The sequence below is a fragment of the Rhinoderma darwinii genome, chromosome 3 (genome assembly GCF_050947455.1).
Source record: "Rhinoderma darwinii isolate aRhiDar2 chromosome 3, aRhiDar2.hap1, whole genome shotgun sequence".
Taxonomy (NCBI): domain Eukaryota; kingdom Metazoa; phylum Chordata; class Amphibia; order Anura; family Rhinodermatidae; genus Rhinoderma; species Rhinoderma darwinii.
Genome location: NC_134689.1, coordinates 257,285,762 through 257,301,408, shown reverse-complemented (window position 1 = coordinate 257,301,408; position 15,647 = coordinate 257,285,762). Strand labels below are relative to the sequence as shown.

The 15,647-nt window shown below is 40.7% G+C and overlaps 1 protein-coding gene across 8 annotated transcripts in view; it reads right to left on the bottom strand.

Moving 5' to 3' along the window:
• EDC3 (enhancer of mRNA decapping 3) overlaps window positions 1–15,647 on the bottom strand; it is a 67,341-nt gene continuing 51,694 nt past the window's right edge. For all 8 annotated transcript variants that reach the window (XM_075857808.1, XM_075857809.1, XM_075857807.1 and 5 more), the window contains 3 exons: window positions 10,857–11,010; window positions 3,879–4,096; window positions 1–761 (listed from right to left, as the gene is read on the bottom strand). In XM_075857808.1, the coding sequence (XP_075713923.1) occupies window positions 427–761; window positions 3,879–4,096; window positions 10,857–11,010 (707 nt within the window). In that variant the 3' untranslated portion in view covers window positions 1–426. The remainder of the gene's footprint in view (window positions 762–3,878; window positions 4,097–10,856; window positions 11,011–15,647) is intronic.

Below are 15,647 nucleotides of genomic sequence, written 5' to 3'. Positions count from 1 at the left end.
TACACAGAACACCAAGTGATTCATTTGGTACATACCACATTGCTTAAGTGATAACATGGCATAGGCAATGAACGGCTGGCAACGCTACCCAGTAACAGGATTGTGTTGTCCAAGCAGTGTAAATTCAAAAACTGTTTAACTCAGTATTTCTAGTACAAAAAAAAAACAACACAACTTCCTTCATTTGTTTAAGGGAAGTGAACTTGAGAAATTGTTTTACCTTGCTGGTGTGGGAGGATATGACACAAATCAAAAAGTAAAAAAATGTTTCCTGAACAACCACGGACTGTGGCCAGAAATACGATGTTCTACACAAATCTATTACTTTTGGATGGAGAGGGAAAGCTCTGGCAGTTTTGTGCCCATATCAAGGCACCGTTCTGAAGGGGGTTTGTGGTTATTACAGACTTGCTGGTCATATTATTCCTACATGGAATGCAGAGGAATAACAAATTTGCAGCCAAATGGTGAATGATAGCTGATTCCAACCTCTCTGAAAACCTTTTGGGGAATACCAATGTCACACAGGTAAACTCGCCCAGCCTGCTCGCCAAGTGCCAATGGAAGACCCAGCTCTAGTGACCACTTGGCATGGATACCCTGCTCCTGGTCTGTCACTGGAGGGTCAATGTTAAGCACTGGGGCTCGGTTCTGATTGGCCCAGTCCACAGCTGCTCTGTACCATGGTTGGTCACGCAGGAAGGCATTTTCATGGCAGTCCAGACAATTAATAACCAGGTCTACAGGACAATTCGGAAGATCTGGCAAAGACATAACAGACAAATGAAAATGTAAAAAAAATATTTCATAAGAATATATACATCTGTTACATAATGCATCAAAAATGTAAACATTTGCGTTGGAGTTCCAAAATGTACGCAGACATAAAAATTGGTTAAATGTATGACATTCCCCATAAAAGCCACAAGATGGCGGTACTGCACTGGGAGGAACAGAATAGGATTCTTGTTATATTCCCTAAAAAATGTCTCTGACCAATGTGCCTATAAAAATGGCCTTTTTGGCAAAACCAGAAGTTGCTTCTTTAAAGACCAATTTTACAGATCTCTGTCCAATCTACTTTTATAATAAGGGATTGGCCAAGTATATATTCATGTATTATATGTATATACACATAGAGCAGTGCTATTTCTTTTATGTACCTTTTAATTAATAAGATGAGACTTGCTTAGTGAAGTTTCACTTTTAAAGGGCTTTTTGCTCAATATCTGGAGCATTTAAATAAATGAAATAGTATAGAATTTCAAAACGCCTGTTTTGAACAAAAAAAAACCGAAAAAAACTGAATATTGTCTGAAGACAAAGCTAAAAAAAGAGGACCGGTCATGTCCCCAGAGATGTTATTCTGCTGCCATTCCTCCAGTGCTCCTTTGCCCAGTTTCCAGAGCGGTTTAGGTTCAGGCCCCATTGACAACTGGGTAGCGTCATAAATCAGCATGTCAGCCAATGACATGAACGAGTGGCATGCAGGGGGAATGAAGGCGGTTTGCAGAAGAAATGTGGCACCTACAAATACTTAATTAAGCGCTAGAATCGGAGGAAAGGGAGCAATGCAGGAATGGCAGCAGATTAACATTTCTGGGTATATGAACACCTATATAAGAAATCACACACGAACCATTATTAGCGAAAAATAGACAATATTTTAGTGAAAGACAAAATCATTAAAAATAAGAACATTGGCAGTAACATTACCCATAGAAAAAGGATCCCCACATAGGTCGGGTCCCTCAGCCTCTATAGTAAAGTGCATATAGTGCGTGCAAAGACTGGATGGTTTCTCTCCATATTCATCGTATTACTTATGTACCAAAGTAATATAAAAAAACCGCAGAAAGGTACAATTAAGGAGGCACACAGACCAGAACTATGGGGGGGGGGGGGGGAGGGGGTAACCTCTGGGTATATGACAGGTCCTCTTTAAATGGTGCTTAAAAGTATTTGTGCGAACGTTTTATATGCATATAAATTATAAATCAGCAGGTATCATTTTGAAGAAAACAAAAACTTCCTTATAGTTTACAGTGTTTTTTCACCTCCCTCCTCACACGAAGAGCTTTTAATCACTCTCAACCGCTACAATTAAGAGGAGTGGAAATGACAAGGGGCTGATAATTCTGCATTACTGGAACGCAAAGCCTAAAGATTGACTTATCTGCAGATAACGTGGCGTTCGAGACCATCTATTGTTCCCAGTAAGCAGCAATCACAGGATGAGGAGAGGTTTACTGTATTGTTCTTCAGTGGGATTACTGACAGGAGTCCAGAAAGTCTCCACTCATGATCGCGACCATCTCACATATAACCACTTCTGACAACTTCCAGGAACACTTTTATAAATATCCTTTCCTTCTTCGTTATGGAGCTACTTAAACGCAGAATCATAATACATCTGTATAGGGCTCAAGGGGAAGCGCAATTGTCAAATCTCCAATGCAAAGAGCCATAAAATGAAATAATATTCCCCGTATCCGTTTCACTAATTATAGAACAGGTCCTGTTCTTGTCTGTATTAATAGTCCGACTCGCCCATTCTAGTGTATGGGTCCACAAAAAAAAACGGACAGCACACGGAAGCCATTAGGAGCAGTGTTTTGCAGTCCACAAAATGGAAAACGGGTCAAGTGCAAGAGCCCTAATAAAGATATATTCTGAAATTGATCAGCAAAGAATCTGGGACACAAGTTCACTGCTCATGTAAGGCATAATTTCACCAATATTTTCACAGTTTAAATCTACATAAAAAGTGGAGCTTTTTGAGGTCTTTCTCCATTAATTTACATTGTTTTTTTTCAACATTCTACCGGTTGCCCATAGAAACAGTCAGCAGGTTACCTATACTGGTCTGTTAGACATGTGACCTAACAGCTTAGCTCTAAGGCCTAGTTCATATAGTGCAGAAGTAGGTTTCCCATGTCTTAAATTACGCCTTTCTCCAACTCTCACATCCGCTTTTACCATATTTTTTGTAAAATTAGGTAGAAAACCCCTATTTTCCTACCGAACTATTGCAATTTGGTCATGTCAGCATACATTAAAGAAAACCTGCTTTAAGGTCAAAATGTTCTTATTAGGTGTAAATCTTTGCATTTAGGCATAGACAAGCTGAACATTTATGCATGCTAAGCAATTGTCGGTCAGAAGAGGCGCTATTGCTGGGAGGCTGTGGTGCTTTCACACAATGCTTTACTGTGCAGTCCAACATCTCTTGAGGTTTTGTATTGAACCGTAAAGATCCGAGCTATGTAGTTGCCAGTGTGCAGTAGGACTACGGAAGCCTTTGGCTATGAGCAGATGAATGTAAAAAGATGCCGCCTAAGTTTGCCCACCCTGCGGCTAAATATAATTTGAAGTGGTGGAGATTACTGGCAAATCTGAATTGGTGTAATGAGGATTGAAAAGAAATAGTACAGAAAATGATCAATGTCTTTACTGGTACTTAAGAAAGGTAGGATAAATTAGTTCCCGACATGAATTTAGAAAACAAGCACTATTAGCCCCTTAAAGACGTCTTTTGACGGCTGGCTGTGCAGGTGCTTAGTCTACAGCGACGTCTTTTGGCGTTGCTGTAGAAGAGGCTGAAGAGCGCTCATCGTCTAAGCAGGAGCTGTAACTAACAGCTCCTGATCTTAGAGAAGCCTGCTGAATACAGCTATGAAAAAAAAACTAATACAATTTCTCCCGCATAAAAAAAAGGCCTCATACGGCCACGTCAATAAAATAAAATAAAAAAGTTATGGCTGCTGAAACGAAGGGGTGAAAACTAAAAAATGTAGCTGGTCATTAAGGCCTTTTCAGGCCCAGTCATTAAGGGGTTAAAATACAATCCGACCCCACGAGGCTAGTAAAGCACTGACCTTTTACATTTGACACCTGCTTGCCCTCGGTCCGACAAAACAGATTTAGCTCATTGGTAACAGGCTCCAACATCTTCACAAAATTCGGTAGGAAGAGGATAATATCTACATCATGATTGGCCAAGTGCCGACCACAGCTTATTCCCTGAGCACCTTTGATGTGCGGCCCACACAAAAGGGCAACAGTAGGTCGTTGGTGAACATTCTTAGGATTAAGCCTACAAATATATAGGAATATATATTATAAATTTGAAAAAATATATATATATAAAATTACACAAATAACTACACATACTATTATAATGGAATTTAAGAAATCAGCTTATGTCCTGCTATATAAATACTGAAGTCCAAATCTTAACTGAGTAAGCACAAAAGCAGAATAATGTTAACAGCTATTTATATGTTTCTGTTTACACTCAGGCTTACGAACTGGTCTATGGTGTGACCGGGTGAAACACACTAACCAAGAGAAGCGTGTAACTGCTACACTTGTGTAGTAGTAGTAGTATTGATATAGCAGTAACTTTGATTTTTTTTAGTATTTGTGGCTATAATACCATGTACCATTCTAAATGATACGGAATGTAAATATATAAATATATGCAGGAACTTACATAGATATCAATAGAAAAAAAAAAAAAAAGTGCCTGCAGCAAATTTCTAGTGCCATTGGTTACCTGTCTCCTGGGATTTGTCTATCCCCGATGTATTAGATGGTTTTGGTAAATTCAATTTAACATAAAAACTGTCCTGGTTACCCATATCAACCAATCAGAGCTCAGCTTTCATTTGTTAAACTACTTAGTAAAAATGAAAGCCGCACTACGATTGGTTGCTATGGGCAACAAGGCCAGTTTTTCTCTTCGATGTGATAAATGAGGTCTATTAAGTATAGTATAGGCACAATCTTAAACTATCATCTTTGATTTTGCCCTCTGAACTGATCATTTTGGTTGCTCAGCTAATTTGCACTCACATTTGCATCAGTAATATACAGATGTAGCCAAGTTTATCTTGACTGATAACTTGCTGCAACGTGAGATCACACAACAAAAGCCATTGAAAAGTCATTGAAAAAGTTAAAGGAACAGTGTCATCACAAATTATTTTTTTATATGTTAAAAATGTTAGTGCTTTATTAAAAACGTTTATATTCATTTGTGACTCTATAAAGCAATGTGATGTCAAGATTGGTTACCTATGTTAGTAATGAAGGCATTTATATACTATATATTTGGCAGAAGTGTTGACATCATGAATGATATATAATGTGAGATTTATTGGAGACCATGTTGGTCTAATACTTTGTTTAATTGTATTATTGATATGCAAAAGTTGAGACTCTGCGAGTCTGTGTTATTATTATATTACAAAAAACTGTTTAATAAAAAACTATTGAAAACATATATTCATTTGTGTTTTACTTTTTCTTATTTTTACACTTTTTCTTCCCTATGGGGGCTGCCATTTTTTGTTCCATTTCTGTATGTGTCGATTAACGACACATACAGACATGGAATACGGCAGCCACAGTCCCATAGGGACTGCGAACGGCTCCCGTCCCATTGACTTCAGTGTACGGCGTCTGTGTGGGAACTGCGCATGCGCCGCTCCCACACAGTCCAATTCGAAATTGGCGCCGTCCGGCGCCATTTTCCTGTGGACCGGAAGTCGCGGCCGGACAGTAATATTACTACTTCCGGTCGCGGCTTCCGGATTTGTGCACTTGGACCAGCGGCAGCAAACGGAGCGGACGGGCCGGAGGGAGCCGCGGCGGCAGGAGCAGGTAAGAGATTTCAATATATGTTCGTGTTTGTGTGTGTTTACTACTGTATGTAAACCTACTACACTGTGTGTTAGCTCAAAAAATGGCGACACACAGTGTAGGAGGTTACACCGTTCAAACCCCTCGTTTATCCCGGCACTAGCCAGGATAAAGGAGGGGGGGATGCTGAGAGCTCACTAGAGCGAGGGCTTTTTACCCAATTTTGCAAAGCTGCAATTTTGGGAATAGCTCCATCTAGTGACCAAAAATGGGTAGTATTATAAATTAGAATTAATTTATAATATTTCCTGACTCGTGAAAAAAATAAAAAAAATTTGAACAATGTTTAATCACCCACACACTAAATGTTTAATTTAAAAAAAAAAAACATGTTTTTCTGGCAACACATTGCCTTTAAGTTAAAGTTTCTTGCCACTGTGTATTTAATGCGTTAAGAGCCAAGACAACAATGGCTACATCTATACAGCACACATCTCGTTTTATGATCAATTCAAGGCAACAATTACAGTCCTAAGGTCGTAATAAGGCAGATAGTTATATTTTCTTGATACACATCATCCATCATGTACATTTTTAAGTGGGTTATCAAATTAGGGTTAGATTGACTACTACAGGGGCATTTATACAATTGCCATCGTGTATACATAGCACCAACATATTCTGCAGCGCTGTATCTCTTACATTAGTCCTTTTTCCAATGGGGCTCACAATCTAATTTGCCTATGTAGAAAAAGGAACTCTGTACAACGTTGTATTATTAGCAAGTGATACAAGAAAACATTTTTTAAAAATCCCATCAGTCTTCATGACACTGCTATACAATGCATACAATTAACTACACAATAGTGAAGAAAATAATTTGCATAGCAAATGAGGACATTTCACTAGTAAAATTATGTAAAGATTATGTTGAGACAGTAAACAAGCATTGATTGTTAACCCCTTATGCAGCAGCCATTTTTTTGATTTTCAATTTTGTTTTTTTTTATCCCCACATCCCAAAAGCCAGAACATTTTTATTTTTCTGCCGATATTGCCGTACGAAGGCTTGTTTTTTTGCGGGACGAGTTGTAGATTTTCACGGCACCATTTATTGTACCATATAATGTAGTGGGAAACTGGAAAAAACAAATCCTTTTGGTGTGGAACAGGAAAAAGACAGTAATTCCTCAATGTTTTGTGGGGTTTTGTTTTTATAACGTTCACCATGATTGAGCAGTATGAGGGCTTATTAATTGCGGGGCGAGCTGTAGTTTATATTGGTTCCATTTTAGGGTACATGAGACTTTTTGATCACTTTCTATTCCATTTTTTGTGGGAGATGAAGTGACCAAACAACAGCGATTCTGGAGTTTTAATTCTTTATTTTTTTACAGCTTTCAAAATGTGGGTTAAATAACGATATATTGTAATAGTTCAGACTTTTACGGACCAGTTATGTTAATTTTTTTACATTGTGCTTGGGGGGAAAATGAGAAAAGTTTTTTTTTTTTTTAACTTAACATTTTTATATATTAAAAAACATTATTTTACTGTACTTAAACTTTTTTTTTTATTTTTTACTAGTACCCCTAGGGGACTTGAACCAGCGATCGTTGGATCGGTTGCGTGACTAATGTATTGCAGTAGATCGTTTCACAGACAGTCTCCTATGAAGCCCTGCCAGAAGCAGGTCTTCACAGTAGTACAAAGATGGCAGACCTGAGGGCCTTCATCAGGCTCCCATGCCAACCATCCGTACCCCACGATCGTGTCGTGGGGGTGCTGTTGCAACGTTACAGTGGGCCGCCCCCCTGTTTCTTACCACTTAGATGCAGTGGTCAATAGCAAATGCTGCTTCTAAGGGGTTAAACAAGCGAGATCCCGCTCGTTACACTAAAGTGTTGGCTGTAAGATACAGCTGACACGATCTCTCCATAGAGCAAGCTCAGCCCGTGAGCCTGCTTCATACTCTCCCAATCGACCGGAGTCGTATATGTACGGTGGATATCGGGAAGGGGTTAATGACTCATGGGTAAAGTGTACATCAGGGTGCTAGTTTCTGCAGCCCTTATACTGCTGCATCTGCCAGGATCGGAGAGAAATTTAAGTCCCTTAAATTATATCATTTAAGGCATCTAAGGTGTTTGACAGGGGTAGTGGGTTCCCTCCGTCAGCCCATCGGCACCCTGCGACACGATCTCCTATGGGTTGCCATGGTAGCCGGGGGTCTAAAAAAGGACCCCAGGCTTGCCAAGACTATATGCCTATTTATGCCAAAGGCCTGGCCTAATAGATTTCCTGTCGGGTTTAGACTTAGGACTCATGCACACGACTGTAGCCATGTGCACGGCCATGATTTTCGGGTCGGCCGGCGAGTGTCACCTGCGGGCCGGCCGCACATTGCAGGCCGTGCACATGGCCGCTTGCATTATTTTCTATGAGCCTGGACTGCAAAACACGGCCGTAATAAGACATGTCCGTTCTTTTTGCGGTCCAGGCTCCTGGGCCATTGCGGCCGCAAAAATAAGTTTGTGCGCACGGGGCCTAACAGGTAATAATGCATCTGTATACAGAGTATACCAAAGCATTATATAAGTGATCACATTATCCAAATTGTGAAGTCCCCTAGTGGGACTAAAAAATTTATTAATTTTAGTAACGTTCATTAAAAAAAACTTTTCATAAAAAAGGTTTTATTTTGTAAAAGTGTTAAAAGAATAAAAATTCACATACACGGTGTCACCGCGATCGTAACAACAATTATAATAGTTAAAACGTTATTTAAACCATGCAGTGAACAAGAAATAAAAAAAAGAAACTATGGGATTGTTTTTTTTCCGCCCCCCTAAATAAAATTTAAATAAAAGTTAATCAATGTTCTATATGTACCACAAAATGGTTATTTTAAGAAATATGACTCGCCCCGCAACAAACACGCCCATATATGGCTAGATTGATGAAAAATAAAAAATAAAAATGTATGGCTTCTGGAGTGCAGCAACAGAACTATTTTTATCTATAAGAAAAAGCTATACATATTTGTTATTGCCGTAATCGTACGGACCCATGGAATAAAAGGTAATACGTTATTTATGACGAACAGTGAATGGAATAAATTTAATATGTAAAAAGACAATGGCGGAATTGCAGAGCTTTTTCCAACACCCACCCCCCCAAAAAAAAGTTACTAAAAGTTGGTCAATAAGTAATATCTACCCTGAAATAATGCTATTGATAAATAAAACTCATGCCACAAAAAATAAGCCCTCTTACAGCTACATCAGGGAAGAATGTGGCTTTGAATGCAATGATGAAAAGACTAAAACCAGGCGAGCTCCTCAAAGGGTTAAGTTCCAGGAGATGTCGGTTTGTTTCATGCAGCAGTAATGATATCCGGTTTATTCGCACTCTGAAGACCAACCCACACCTAGTCATTTATTTGTGCTTGTTTATACACACGCAAGGCTTGCTAAGCACGACCTTGCTAAATTGGATTGTACTCTGAAGTCCTGAGCAGAACTGGTATTACCGGAGTGTTGTGACAGCAAAAAGAGAGGAGGGCAGAAGATCTGCATCGCGTGTGAGAAGAACATTCCAGGCAGTCTCGTATCACTTTAACAGTGGGAAATAGAGGCCTGGCTGTAGAACTGGCTTCATTCCTCTCCTTATCTCGCACGCCTGGTGGCCCAGTTCCCAGTTTTAAGACTAGACATTGGTTTGGCAACTCTAATATTGATACAGTTAGGCCTCATGCACACGACCGTAGTGTTTTTTTGGTCCGCAAATTCCAGGACCGTGTTCCGTGAAATGTCATCCGCAGTTCATCCGTATGTAATCCGCAGTTCATCCATATGTAATCCGCAAAATGCGGATGAAAAAAAAAAAGCCTAGGTAAAACAGGATGACGACAGAACTCATTCCCGGTCGTCGCCTAGCAACATTTCCGCAAATCCGCAAACTGCGGATGACACACGGAGGTGTATCCGCAATTTCCACGGGCCCATTGACTTCTATTGGCATGTCCGCATCGAATTTGCGGCCCGTAATAAGACATGTCCTGAGTTTCTGCGGCACGGATTTGCGGACATGCGGAGACCCGTGAAAACACGGATAGTGTGTATGGGCCCATAGAAATTAATGGGTCCGCAATTCTCCCGTGGATTTGCGGGGGAATTGCGGACGCAAAAACACGTTCGTGTGCATGGGGCCTTAAGGTTTTGTAAAACTTGCCTTTAACTCGTGGCCTTGTGCTGCATAAAGGAAAACTGGCATGTCTAAAACTCCAAGACTGATGGTGGGCTAGACCTTATGCCAAGTGGGCAAGAACTGGACTATGTAAGAAGTAGATCAGGTGAATCCAATGTTTGAAGTGCTTGATACAAGGACATTATTCTTTCGTGGAGAAAAAGAGTAGGATGGTGCTAACTCTTTGACACCTGTGGTGAGATCGAGGAGGTCTCAGTGCCCAGTGGTATCGTTTCCAATAACTGGTATCAGCGAGATACTCGTCTGCAGGAACTATAGTTTCAATCTTTTTCTATGGAGTCCACATTTTCTAGATCTAGTCAGGACATATCCAACTTAAAAGGAAATTGCAGCTTCAGTCATGTAATTTGGTTGCATGAAACAAATTGTATGATGGGTTGGTTTTTTTTTGCAAGATTTAAGCCACACTTAAGCCTTCCCATTCTCCTTAAGTAGCACTTCAACAGAGGTGAATGGCAAATGCCACACAACTGTGCCAAGTCAAGCCAAAGTTGCAGTCAACTCCAACTTTGGCATAACAATAAGGCGCATGAAGCAGATGTTGCTAGTCTTGACCTAATACATTGCACTGAACAGATTTTTTTTGTTTTTTACCCCTATCCAGTACCCAGGGAGTAGCTGGGTACTGTTACCCATGGTAACAGCGTAGGAAATGCCATCCGAATGAAGCGGCATTCTGGCACTATTGTTCTATACAAAGAACTTTCAATTTAGAAAAGCTGCTGGTTCAGTAAAATACTGACTAAATTAAAATGTATCAGAATGAAGCCTGCTAGTAATAAAAGAACTAGTGACATCAGCGTGACAAAGGACTTATTTTAGTAGTTTTAAAACTTTACAAACCACATGTAATAGAAATCACATTTACCAGATGTGTGTAGTGCGAAAACAAGTTATCCCACTTGCTATACAACAAGCCAAGCAGTTCATTATGAGTTCACCTGTTGGGTCCACCAAGTAGTGTCAATGCCATCTGACTGGCACAAACACCCGACATTTCCAAGCGTCTCTCAACTGATAAGCCATGCTTTTCTGCCACACTTAAGAGCTTCTTGTGCAATACATAGGAGATGCTGGGCACCACCAGACCTGAATCTGTGGAATAAAAAGAAGTTGGAGAATGAGGAAAGTAAGTTTTAATGAAAAGTAGAAGAAAAGCAACACTTGAGAAGCAGGTTATAGGGAAATAAAAAGGAACAATCGATATATAGGAGCTGCACTGCAGTATAAAGTTGTGGGTGCTATCCTCCGAGGAATCTTGACAAAAGACCTTAAGCAAAGATAAGACCACAATCCAAAAGAATAGGCAGCACTCCAAATGGTATAGAAAAATCCAAAATGTATTCACCCAACATACAGGCAACGTTTCACCTTCCCATTGAAGGCATTTTCAAGTAAGGAAATAAAAAGCACATTCAGGGCTTTTTTTTTTTTTTTTACACGGTACTGTCAAATTGCCGTTTATTGCCCCAAATTCAAAGCAAAACGCTGGTGTATTTTTTCCTAAATCGTGGCATTTTGATGTGACTGTACAGCAATTGTGGCAATAAACCACGATTTGAACACACCATGTGAATAAGCCCTTATGGTAGTTCTAGATCAGGGGTCTCAAACTCGGCCGGGTAAGTGGGCCGCATATAGAAAAAATGGAACGTTGAAGGGCCGCATTACTTTAAAATTTGATACAATACAAAATTATTGTTAATCAATTAGTTATTTGAACTACTATAACAATACTACATTACTATAATACTACATTACTATAATAACGCTAGGTTTAAACTTAACGCAAATTTGTGAGTTTTCTCCACGTGCTTATTTCAACAATCCAGTTTTCCAGCTTAAGTGTTGCTAAATGCAGTCCGGCAACTCAGTTGGCAGCGTTTGGCAGACACACAAATGCCAAGATTGGGCAGCCCCTTTTTAGATAGTGTCACAGTGCCCTCTGCAGAAACTGCCACAGTGCCCTCTGCAGAAACTGCCACAGTGCCCTCTCAACCCCAGTAGATAGCTCTATTGGGGCTCTCCCTAGGAGTGGAATCCCCAGCCAGAGCGTTGTCGACGCTTTGACCAGGGATTTCTCTGCTGGAGGAGCCCCTGACGTCACTGTCCATATACAGGGACGTCAGGTGATCCTCCTGGACCAGAATGTGCTGTCAGGGGCAACCCCAGACCCGGGTTCCCAGAGCGGACCACTAGTATAGGCTCTGCTCCGGAACTCTGGGGAAGCCCCTGATATCAGTGTCCATATATGGAGTCCCGGAGCAGAACCGCTTCTAGTACTCTGCCTGGGATTCCAGCTCTGCTCCTGACATCACTGTTCAAATATGGACAGAGATGTCAGGGGCAACCCCAGAGCTTGAGTCCCGGGCAGAACGCTAGTAGCGCTCCTACTGGGACTCCAGCTGTGCTCCTGACATCGCTGTCCATATGTGGAGAGCGATGTCAGGGAATTCCAGAGTCCCGGAGCACAGTCTATACTAGCGGCTCTGTGTCCCGCGGGCCGCAGATGACAGCCTCAGGGGACGCATGCGGCCCGCTAGCCGCGTGCTTGAAAACCGCAGTTCCAGATTATGGTAATCTGTGTATGGTAAAAATGTGTAGGTTAAATGAAGAATGGTAAGGGAACAATTGATGTAAAATAAATAACTTGGTTACAGCATTTCTCCACTTTGACAGTTTGACATAACCAAAAGGGAATTATCCCACTTTGTTTACTTATATTTTGTCCGTATTTATTTTTTTTTAATAGGGTATCTGAGAGGAGTCTTACTCTTTAGCCTTTTGCAGTTCAATGTGGTGTTCACAAGCTACAAACACCAATGTGTCCCACGAATCTTGTGCTTACCCATAACCCTGGACTACAGAGTATACAAGAGAAAGGGGATTTAGAGGACATTTGGGTCAATAGTCAAATTGTAAAATGGCAGAGTTTCTCCAAATGCCAAGCGGGTGCTCATAAAGATGATCTACTAAATAAAAGTACGTCATACCCATTGATTTCAATGAAGACGTGGCCGTGCATGTATGAACGTTTTATGAATCTAACCAAAAGTTGTTAAAAGGTGAACTTGAACTTAATTTAAATATAGCAGTCAGAAAAATTATTATGTATATAAACTAAGGGGGCAAAGGGTAGAGTTCAAAAGAGCCAGCATTCTGATAAGAGAAGATCTTGCAACAGCAGACCATGTGTTCCCTCACACACTTAACAGAGTTGCGTGCAACACATTGTAGACTAACTTGACTATGGGTGCCACCCATGTCACATGGGGATCAGAGTCTGTTGTTCTACTGCACGAAAGCCTGGCAGCTGTTATTAGAAATTGGCACAGGAGTCAAGGCATGCAGCCAAGCCTCTCACCTCAGTAAGAGGCAGCTGGCGACTTCTGGCACGAGTATATCTCCCTGTCACGTTATGTACGTGGAATTGACCATCAGCTAAAATATGCCCTTTTGCCCTGTGCCCTTATGCCCTGCACTATTTCTCAAGTAACCAAGATGGAAAAGGGTAAAAAAGTAGCACAGAAAAAAGACAAAATGCAAACAAGGATTTAACAATTGCCATTAGAATATACACCATTTAGTCTTAACATTAAAACCACCTGCCTAATATTGTGTAGGTCCCCATCACGCTACCAAAACAGCTCTGAGCCGTCAAGGCAAGGACTCCACAAGACATCTGAAGGTGTCCAGTGGTGTCTGGAACCAAGACATTAGCAAAAGATCCATTAAGTCCTGTAAGTTACGAGGTTGGGCCTACATGGATCAGACTTGTTTTTACAGCACATCCCACAGATGGTCAATTGGATTGAGATTTTGGGAATTTGGAGGCCAAGTCAACACCTTGAAATCTTTGTCTTGTTCCTGAACAATGGTTGCAGTGTGGCAGGATGCATTATCCTGCTGAAAGAGGCCACTGCCATTAGGGAATACTGTAGCCACGAAGGGGTGTACTCCGTATACAACAATGTTTAGGTAAGTGGTACGTGTTAAAGTAACATCCACATGAATTCCAGGGTCCAAGGTTTCCCAGCAGAACATTGCCCAGAGCATCACACTGCCCTCACCAGCTCGCCTTCTTTCTATAGTGCATTCTGGTGCCACCTCTTCCTCAGGTAAGCGACGCACCCCTCCATGCACATGATGCAGAAGAGAACATGATTCATCTGACCAGGCCACATGCTTCCATTGTTCCATAGTCCAGATCTCATGATTATGCACCCATTGTAGGCGCTTTTCAGGGTTGGACAGGGGTCAGCATGGACGCTGTGACTTTACATCCATCATAGCCAGCATTCACTTTTTCAGCAATTTGTGCTACAGTAGCTCCTCTGTGGGATCAGAACAGGCGGGCTAGTCATCACAAATTGAAGGTGCTCTGACCCAGTAGTCTAGCCATCACAAATTGGCCCTTGTCAAAGTCGGTCAAATCCTTACGAGACGTTTCAATGTTATGGCTGATCGCTGTACTAAAAATGTGTTGAAAAACTAATTTAAACCAATCCTGGAGCCAATAGAGAAAAAGTTCAGTACCAGTAGCAAATTCTGAGACTACTTGGAATTGCCCAGCACAGATTGCATACTTCCTCGAGAACAAAAAAAAAAAAAAAGAATAAAAATAAGCGTTAATACTGCCAATGGTTTCTGTATGAGTTGCTTTAGAAATTCTCTGTACTTTTGTTGAGCCATGGCACCTCTGGATATTGATTCACAATATCAAACCAATAATCTTGACATCCCACATGTAAAAAAAACCATGGCCAAATAATGACTTCCTTGACACGGTAAATGAATGGGAAAAAGGATAATGAGCTGTCAGACAGGTTACTCCAGCTGCACCTGCTTTCCCCAGCTGTTCTCTAGTCACACGCAACATACACTCCATTCAAACGAATGCTCATTCATCCACCATGTTCCTTAGAGAAGCTAAACCTCTAGGTTAACCCACTTATGACAGTGCAGCTTAATTTGATCTCATAGTTTATTATGGTCAATCTGCCAGACATTCCCATTTTGAATAGCCAGTGTCTCAGAGTGACCAAGGCGATCAATCAGATCGTATCACATTTTTTTCAGCACTTTAGAAAATTTAATCTAGACTTTGGTTGCTATGGGCAACAAAGTTGACTTTTTGTCTGAGACTTAAGAGGCTTTTTGAATCCTGTCTTCTTGCACATATGCTTTATTTGTTCCGTCGCTCAGTTAAAATAAAAAAAATAAATGTAAAAAAAAAACGCTCCCAAGTACAGAAAAATTTAGGATACATTTATACAAAGCTGTTGTGTCAGTTTACTGCCATGACTACCACAAAATCGTGACAAAACATTGCATTTCTTTTGTGAAATCACTGCCAAACCACTGCATTTTGTTGCAAAGTCGAGATAGTTGCGGCAAAAAATGCAACATGACCTAATGACATGACAATGTTGGAATATACCCTGAAAATGGCAACCAGTCTAAAAAGGTTCAAGGTTATAGCAGGTCCTTCAAAAACATGAAAATGATAGTAGGGCCACATAGAATAAAATAAAGAAATGAATTCTACTACCATCAGGCTTTTAGTGTTAACTTTTTTTTTTACATGTTTTTTTGCGAAGATTCCTATTTTTGATTTAGTCTAGACTATAAAACCATCATTAGCAGTCAGCAGAACGCTCATTTGGCAAACAGCTATATCTAGAGGGGAATAAGTCACTGTCAGACACCTCTGGCAGAAGCTTGTCCCCCTT